This window comes from Parus major, chromosome 4, assembly GCF_001522545.3.
Source record: "Parus major isolate Abel chromosome 4, Parus_major1.1, whole genome shotgun sequence".
Taxonomy (NCBI): Eukaryota; Metazoa; Chordata; class Aves; order Passeriformes; family Paridae; genus Parus; species Parus major.
In genome coordinates, this window is record NC_031771.1 from 23,548,607 (window position 1) to 23,558,109 (window position 9,503).

At 54.4% G+C, this 9,503-nt stretch overlaps 1 protein-coding gene across 1 annotated transcript in view; it reads right to left on the reverse strand.

Moving 5' to 3' along the window:
- The window catches only part of PITX2 (paired like homeodomain 2), a 14,439-nt gene extending 4,936 nt beyond the window's left edge, over positions 1–9,503 (reverse strand). The window contains exons 1-2 of the mRNA XM_015623734.3: positions 9,426–9,503; positions 7,029–7,084 (exon numbers count right to left, since the gene is read on the reverse strand). Coding sequence (XP_015479220.1) covers positions 7,029–7,074 — 46 coding nt within the window. The 5' untranslated portion in view covers positions 7,075–7,084; positions 9,426–9,503. The remainder of the gene's footprint in view (positions 1–7,028; positions 7,085–9,425) is intronic.

Sequence of the window (9,503 nt, forward strand, 5' to 3'; positions counted from 1 at the left end):
TCTCCCGGTGATGGGTACACCCGCCCCCCAAAAAACCTCCGCCCGGTGTGCCCCGCGCGGGAGACCGCGCCTGGAGCCCGGCCTCCGCCGCCGGCTCTCGGGGCACCCCGCCGGAGCGGCTCCCAGCGCGTCCGCTCCGCGCCTCGCCGCACTCCCGGACCTGCGGGGGTGAGGAGCGGGGAGCTCGGCACTGCCAGAGCCGCTGCAGGAGGTGGAGGAAAGCCGGATCCCCTCCTCGTGGAGGGATGGCAATAAGCAGGACGGGGGCGCGGCCGGTTAGACGACGGACCTTGTGCTGGTAACAGCGACAATTAAACACAAACGACGACAGCCTCCCCTCCGTGACACAGCTACGGAAAGCTGCACACCTCTCTCGGAGGCCCCCGAGCTCTTCTAGTCCCCGCGCCCTTCCTCTGCTCACACCGAAGGCAGAGTACACGGGGGGTAAAATCCTTTCCTTGGTTTTGCCATTTCCGCCCCTTCTCTGCAACCGCGTTCCCAAAAGCTAGCCCCCAAGGAGCCTTTTCCACCCTGGCTTTATAACTTACTCGCACAGTAATCCGCGGGACCATTCCTCCCTCTCGGCGCGGACCCGGAGGGACCATCCCGCGCCCCCGGGGCGCCCAGAGCAGCCCACGAATCCGCTCCCACGCCAGCCGTTCACAGCGTTCGGCCAAGTCCCACATCGGGCCGAGCGCCGGCACACAAACCACTCAACCCCTCTCCGAAGTTTGGGGACATGATTTGACCCTTCGTCCGGGCAGGGGCAGTAGAGGGACGGACTACACTGCCCCGCAAATCCCGCCCGTGGGACTGCTTATAGCGCCGGAATGAGGCTGCTGTGGACTCGCAGGAAGGAGGTGCGGGGGCTTTTGCACGCGCGTCTAAGGCGGGGGCAGATTGCCCTCCTATACTGGTCAGGTCCGCCTGGGGCAGAGGAGTCTGTCCCCGAGCCCTAGCCCGCAGAGCCAGCACTGCCCTAGGGGAGTTGTAGCCGTCTTAGGGATGGGGATTCCGAAGGAGCCCAGGAGCGGGAGATGCAGGTTTCCGTCTCTGTCTTCAATTTATCTGGCTGGTCACCGGTATTGAAAACTTACCGAAAGCTTCCCCTTGATATGGCCCTACACATCCACATCCCAGCGCCCAAACTTTTCTGCGTCCCGTTCCCATCCCGTCTGCCACACCCCACCCCCACTCCCCTCAAGGGTCTTCCTTAGTCGCTGATTCTCGTTCGACGTACGTATCATCCATCGCAATCTTAGTTATCGCTAAATTATACATATTACTTTCGCAGCCTGTTAGTAAAGAAGGTTAAATTAATTTACATTCTGCTCATTATCTGGTGTTTAAATGACGTGTTTTTATCCCTGAGATTTGGCAAAGAATCTCTTTCCTCAGACCCCACAGCGTTTCGATGGAGACAATGCTCTTACATTTGTAGTGGATTTTAATCTGATAAGACTCTAATTTGCTTAAGTCTTTTAAATAGGGGGTTTAAAATGATTCTAGCCGTTTTCTTATTGAATTTCCTCTAATTCCCCCAAGATCATAAAGTATATGTGAAAAGTAAATATTTCCTCCCTTTGCACCGGCAGCAGATGACCTATAACTAAGTCAATATGAATCCAGCTCCATTCTGCACAATTTGTTTACCAATCATATCCCAGTTTCTTCTTAACCTCTCGCTACCTCTGTGGTCCCGCACCGAGAACCGCCCCCCCGGCCTTTCCGCATGGCGGGGCCGTGCCCTGACTGCGGGCGGGGGGCTGCCCAAACCCCGGCCAGGCGGGCGCGGCCTCTGCCTCTCAGCGAGGGGCACTTGGGAGGGGGCGCTGCCCCTCTCCAGCCCCCACGTCGGGGTGAAAACAAGTGTGCAAAGCCCTCGGGAGGGGAAGTCACAGAGAGCGGTGATACGGAGGTATCTCCTCCTTCCCCCCCACGCTTTTTTTTTTTTTTTTTCAGACGGTGCACTACATCCCTGTCTTGGATGACACCCATCACCGCTTTTTCTTTTTCTTTTTTTTTATTTCCATTTTTTTTTCTTTGCCTTCATTTATTTTTAGTAATTTTGGGGCAATGCTGTCTTCTTCGGCCGGGACTCGAAGCGAAAAGTCCGTCCCTCTTGCAAGGCGCAGTGCTTGTTACGCGCTCTATGCCCTTGCAGGGCGAGCGCCCGTGCCCGCCGGTGCCCGCCGGCCGCAGCCTCGCTGGCTCGGGACATTTGACGGGGGCAGGCCGTTCCTGGCGCGCTCCCCCAGGGAACGGGGAGAGGAGGAGCAGGGCCCGGCCACCGCACCGCCCTCTCGCATCTTCCCTAGCTCCAGCCCCGCGTCCCACAGCCACAGGCGGGACAGACCCTCCAGCCATCCCCGCGTCCCGAAAAGGAGCGCACAACACTGGCCCCGGGCCCCGGCAGCCCAAAGGGAGAGGCTGTCGGCATTTCCTTACGTGCCTTTGATTAAAACTCCCCCACCCCGGGCAGGAGGGGAGCTACCACACAGCATTAGTTGTCATGGTGACCATAAATCACGTAAATCCAAAAATACCCACCTATAATCTGAGATGAAGCTTTTATTTCCCAAGTGAAATAATATTTTAAAAGCTGTCAGCCAACCGAAAAACAACCTAATTGTAGTCACCCAGGTAATATATTAGCGGTAAAGGTTTCAATTAAAATGTCAAGTGTTTTAAATTTGGTTTTTTCTTTATTTTTTTTTTTTCTGGTGGAAGTTCCCATCGCCTCTTGGGTTCAGGTCCTGGCCGCAAAGCCACCCCCGCCAGCTCACTCTCGTACTGACTGTCCGCGCCTCCTGCGTGTGGCTGCCATCACCAGAGAAAACTCCAAAACTATTTTGGGAATTGCTCTCTTTCCTTTTCGCCCTGAGCTTCAGGGCCCGTCGGGGATGCGCCCCAGTGGACTGGGGGACATGCACTGCCTGCGAAAAATGGGGAATCGGGGGTACTCCCCACTCCGCTTCACCTGTTTAATTTCATGGAAGTTTTGGTGTGGTTTTCTCCTAATTGTTTGGTTAGTTGGTTGGTTGGGTTTTTGTGGTTTTGTGGGTGTTTTTTTTTTTGGTGTGTGCGGGTGTGGGTTTTTTGGGGGGTTTTTTGTGGGTTTTTTTTTTTTTTGTTTGGTTTGGTTTGGTTTGGTTTTTTTGTTTCTTCACGCTGTTTTTTGAGCTCACCCGAGATGCCCGGTGCCCGCCCCGCGGGAGGCGGGAGGGCCGAGAGCAGGGCCGGAGCTAAGCGGCTGTGCTGGGGATGCCGGGGGGTGGCCAGACCTACTGCGGGTATTTATTTTCTCACTTTTCCTTTATCTCCTCACGAGATCTTTGTTTCTAGGCGTAATACTCCCCTAAATGGATAAATTGGTTCTTTATGTAGAGCCTCCAACTAGTCCTGTTGTCTTTTACCTTTGGCTTGTTGTCTTTCGCCTATCTCGGATTACCGGGTATTCTCCTCGATGAAGAGCCATTAATTACCCATTCAGTCAATATTAGGAAGACTACAGAGCTTTTTACATAGGATTAAGAAGACATCAGATTGTTCCGTTAGTATATTCCTACTCACGAATAAGCTTTCGTTATACATTTAGTTTTCCCTGGAGTGAGGCTAACAACTGCTGCATATATTATTCTCAGACGGCAACTGCGGAGGGGGAAAATTCTATATGCGAAGCGCAATGAATAACTTCTAATTTGCGCTTGGCGGGGGGTGCGGGACGGGGCGCGCACCTTCCGCGGCGCCGCGCAGGGGCAGAGCACCAGCGGAGTGCTTGCGTCCTGGACACAGAACATCCCGGCTCCGCGGCTCGGGTCACAATTCCGGGGACAAATTTGGCCGCGCTGTGTGGAGGGGAGGGTGCCGCTCGGCTCTGCCTGGAGGCCCAGCGGCAGCAGCTACTCTTCGGCTCCGCCTCGGCCCCCCCGCGCTCGCTCCGTCCCGAGGGGGCAGAGGCTGCGCGCCCACCTCGTCCCGGGGCTCAAAAAAGGCACCGGCGACCTTTGCTTTGCACGCTGCTCGGTCTGCAGCCGGTCTGAATGGAAAGCTGCATCAGCGTTAGGTTTTTAAGTTTTTGTTTTTGAAAAGAATGTTCAGTTACGGAATATTTAGACCAATTCTTTTCTTTTTTTTCCCCTCTCCCTCTCTCTTTTTTTTTTTTTTGTCGATAGAGTTGAAACAATCAATTTGGAATGCTGAATGGTGATATAAAACTGAATGTAATTTCAACACTTTATGCTGGAAGCTGCTGTTTCAGCAATACCCAGATTATCGATTACAGGGAAAGATTCCTTAAGTAGAATTCACAGACCTAACAAATCGTATAGATTATATATATATATACACGTACACACAAATAGCTTAAGCATCCTTTCTCACTGCATAAAAATTATTCAAACAAACCCACCACCGACAACCATTTTTAAGTGCCGTGGGTCTGCCGAAGCATGTGCTGAAGTTTTCCTAATTTTGTGGGACTGGTCACCCAGGAGCAATTTTCCCGGCTCTCTGAAGAAACCTGACACCCGCAGAGCTGCTTTTGACACTCTAGGCTGCAATAATATTTTCATACTTCCCCATTTTCCTTTCCTCGGCGTGGCCACGAATTCGTTTCTTCTGGAACATCCCTCCCCCTCCGCGCCCCATTCCCCGCGGGAAGCCGGCATGCCGTGTCATTTTGGAGGGTTTCCTACTGAATTTCGTTTACTCCTTTCGCAGAACCATCGATTTGACAAACGGTCGCATGTTTTGCTATTCCTGCCAGTGGTTCTAGTTAGCGATCATTCTCCTCGCGGCCACCGACGGTGCCTATCTCGCGAAATTACCTCACTGCCCTCGTAATTTCCAAAGCTGAAATGTGACAAAGGGGAGTCCCCAATCACCCCTGCTTTCTTCCCCGCCTTCTTCACCAGCCAGCCCCAAGGATCAGACTTTTTGCAAACTAAATCCCAAAAGCATGACGTCCTTACGGTCAGGCAAGACAAAAATCAACGAGTAACGCGTGGTTTTAAGCAAATCAAAGCCAAGACACAACAAACCCCTCCGGTATCACGAGAAAACACCCGTGATTTCTCAGCAAGTCGCCCGAGCAGCTCAGGGCTTGCCATTATTCGTCGCACAGAGGCAGGGACTGAGGCAGCACACAGAGTTCATCCCCACATCTACAAGGATGTATTCCCGTATCTGCAGGGATATATCCGCATCCGAGGTCGTCGCGCTTCCCTTCCCCGTAAATGGGAACGTTTTAATGGTCAGGCAACACCGCCTTGCTTCTTGGACTCGGTCGTGTGTTTTAATTAATGGCATTAAAGGTGTTTAGATAGCAATTTCCCCTGCAGCCCGGCGAGTAAAAAACAGGCCGGCTGGTACGGTAACAAGGCAGGAAATTTTGCGTGTACTACAATAATCCAGGTTCATAATTGATGTTTAAGAAAATAACCATTTGTTTCTCGGCAGAGGAAGTTAAAGTTACCGTGTCAGGGAGCATATGTGGATATTACTTTTATAAATACTTAGTCGAATAAAGCTGACTTGGAAGGGCTCATAAATTTATTATATCAGAAAGGTCCCCACTTTCCCATTAGATCGTGCTAAGGGCTTTGATTAAGACCACCTGTTCATCGGGAAGAAAAGGCAGGGGAGGGTAAAAAGGCCTTTCTTATTTGCAAACCATATATAAAGCAATGTCACCCTTCCTTTCCACATTATTTAACACTTATTACTGGCTGAGGGAAAAAGTGCCAGACTCTGGTAAAGCCTATTTGTGCACAATTTAATATCGTATATGTTTCCGGGATTAAAAATTATCGGTTCGTAATACTTTGGAGTTTGGAATTACCCCGGATTTTGCTCGCCAACCTTCCTTTAGCCTAAGCGTTCCTTCTTCTAGGGGTTTTGATGTCCATCTAGCAAATCCTGTTTAAAGTCCCAGGGGCGGGTGGACTCGAGAAGGGGACGTAGGCCCTCCTGAAATCATTGGGTGTTATTTGAGAAATAGCAAGCTGTTTGGCCAAACAGGGCTAATACAGTATTCTTACAAGGAAGTGTTTAACCACGAGACCAGGAATACGTGCATTATTAATTCACTCTAGTTTCCTGTATTATTAATTCAGGTTAATGTATTTTATTTAAACAAAATTACGTTTATCTTGGATTAAACAGTCTATCGAAATACGGAGCGCTTGTTTTCTTCTTTGTAATATGTTTGCATTGCTGTTTTTCTTTACCACCCCTCAGGCTCGCCTGTCAGACCCCTTGAAAAGGGCAGGGGAAGAGAGACAGGAGCTCGCTCTGCTGCAGACCGGGCTCTGTGGGGGTGCCTACCTCTGGGGGCAGGAGAGGGCTGCCGGCTTGTTTACGGGCGAGGGGGTGGTGTCAAAAAATAGAAAATAAAAATAAATACGAGAGCGACGCTGCGGATGTCTAAACGGCGCGCTGACAGCGATGCTTTTTTTGGGGGACGCGCTGGCGGCGGGAGCTGGTGCTCGGCCGCAGCCGCGGGGGTGCGCGCACGCCCTTTCCCCCTTGGCTTTCCTCTCCCGCGGCCGCGCACCTCCAGGCGCAAGCGGTGCCCGCCCAGCAGGACAGCAGAGGGCGCCCTGGCGCCGCGCAGCCGGGCCCGACCCGGCGCCGCCGCCCCGCAGCGCGCCCGCGGAGAGTGGCGGAGGGGCCGCCGCGAGTCACCGGCGCTGGGGACGGCCGCCAGGACACCGCGCTGCCGGCGGGCTCCGTGCGGCCCTCCAGCGCCCCTCGCTCATCTCCCCCTTTAGATGTCCGCCTTCGGAATAGAGAGACTCGACGGCGGCGGGCTGCACACGCCAGGGGACGGGGACACGGGGCGTGGGGGGGAAGGGGAGAGGTAACTCAAGTGGTGGGTGGGTGGTCGGCGCCCGACGCTGCGCAGCCCTTGGCGGAGCTGGCGCGGTTTCCCCGGGGCCGGCCCGCTCTGCTGCACACCCGCGCAGCGCTCCGCACGGCAGCGGGGCCGCTGAGCCTCAGGCCCGGCGGGCGGGGGTGTCTCTTACCTAGCTGAACACAGGCGGAGACAAGTTTGCGGCAGTTGGACTCCATTACCCGTTATCTGCAAAAGATGAAAGCACCGGAGTTTTAAGACAATTATTTTGGGATTGAAAAATACATGCAAAGCCCCGAAACAGAACCGCCCCGGGAGCTACGTCGCAACGACCCGGGCTGGATCCCGCACCTTTCTCCAGTGATGCGTGCAGCGTCCCCTCTCCTTGCCTCAGCCTCGGGTCCCACCTAAGTCACACCACAGGACAGGCGCAAACACCCGTGGCTGTTTCCCAGCCCGTCCAACCCTCCGGCCTCCCTGCACCTCTAGTTATTTGGGGACGTAGGAGAGTCCCCGAATCTTCTCGCCGTGCTGAGCCGCGGGACAGGCCGAGCCCGGTGGCAGGGGAGCCGTAGGGCAGTGGATACCAGCAGCCGCTCCCCCACCGCGGCGGAAGTTGCGCGGCAGCGGCGGCGCCTCCGCGCTCCCCGGCCGCCACCGCCGCCTCCCTCTATCTGAGAGGTCGGGCAGTAAAATCACAGGATTAGTGCCTGATTGAGATGTCTGTTCGTGAGATATTACAAAATTCATTATCACAGCTCTCTACTAACTCGATATGAAGTAACACAGATGGGATTTTATTAGTCCAGGCTTCAAATGTTTACTTATGATAATTTCGGGGGAAATTTGCATGTCACCATCATTTCGATAATCTTTCTTCTTCTTCGCTTCTTTTTTAATGTCTGGACTGTGCGCATTATTAGCTGATGCTTAGAAATCCGGCGGCCTGGAGCCGAAGCATGTTTCGTATGAGCAGCGCCAGACGCAGCACCCACCGAGAAGGGCCCCGAGGCCCCGGCCCTGCCGCTGTCCGCCAGACAGGCAGAAAAAGGCCGTGGAAAAAGGGAAGGAAAGGGGGAAATAATAATAATAATAATAATAATAATAATAATAATAATAATAATAATAATAATAATAATAATAATAATAATAATAATAATAATAATAATAATAATAATAATAATAATAATAATAATAATAATAGAAACTTGAAGGTGAAGTTATCAGGATTCCTCGTGGTCGTGTCGTGACATGGCGATTTATATTCCCAGATGAACGACGCCAGGGAGAAACTCCACTCCCTCCAGCAGCCAGGCCTAGCACACGAGCAATGCCTAAATTAATCGGGAACGCGATTAAGAGAACCTTAATTCTTCGCCGATGGGCCTTATTTCGGGATCGGTCTCCGTCAAGATTAGTCCCGTGTGACAAATGCCCTCCCCCGCGGCCTGCCTCTATGGCTGATTTATCTCACGAGTGGAGACACACGGCTCCCCCCACGCACACGCACCGACACCGAGGGGAAGTTTTTCCTCTCTACTGAAATGCCGGTCTCCTCGGAGAAAAGTGCCTTTCGCGGACAGATTATTATTATTCCTTCCTGTCCTGTATTGCTCCATCCCTTTCTCCTCTCCGTATCCTCTTAAATTTTGTTGCGAGGCACATCGCAGCACCGGGCCAAGGGGAGCGTTTTCCTATTGTCTCCCGTCCGGCGACTTAAACGAAAGCAACTTGCTTTTCCATTTCCCTTTCTCCGAGTACTCAGATTTAAATACCTCTGCACCTCTGCGAGCCCACAGCCATAGCAAACGCACCAGCCGTGCGACCTTGCCTTTCGCCACTGCCGGGCCCTCTCAGCAGCAACCTGCTCGGAGCAACTGCAGGGCGCGGGCAGGAAAGCGGAGTCACACGGGATTTTTTTTTTTCCTTATAGGTATCTATCACTGTCCTTTCGGGGAAAAAAAAAAAAAAAGAAAGTCCACAAACCCCCAAAAACTGGAGTTATCTGCCAAGGATCTCACCGCCCGAAATGTTGTGGTCCGTGATTTTGGCGGGACACTTTCTGCCAGAGGCCCGCGGCCGCTAGCTCTCAAACGACAGGGGGTTCCGTGCGGGGCCTACCGCTCCGCCGTGCCCGCGGGGCAGCCGTGCCCCGCCATTCTCTCGCTGGCGACGCCGGTGGGTTCCAGCCGCAGACCCCGCAGCCGGCTCGGCAGACCCGCCCGCATCGCTTTTGGGCGGCCCGAGCCCGCGCCGCCCCCCGCCCAGGTCCGAGTCTCTGCGGCAGGAAGGCGCTGCCTGCGCGGCCGGTTCCTCGGCGCCCGCCCCGCCGGGGAACCGGGACCGGCACGGCGGGCAAACGGCGCGGGAGCAGCGCCGCTTCCCTCGCCGACAGCCCAGCGGGACGGGCCGCAGCCACCCGGGAGGACATCAGCAACCCGAACCAGCGGGATCCTGCCCAGCCGGCCCGCGGTCCCGCTGTTCGTCCTGGGCTGCGCAGAGCCCGGACCCGCCGGGTTCGCAGCTCCGCGCCCGTCTCGCCGATACCCCCCGAGCCTCCCGCACTCACCGGGGCCGGTTGCGCTGCCCGCCCCGCTGCTCTCGCTGCTGGTGCCTGTGGCTGGCGGGGGCGGCGGGGCCGCGCCGG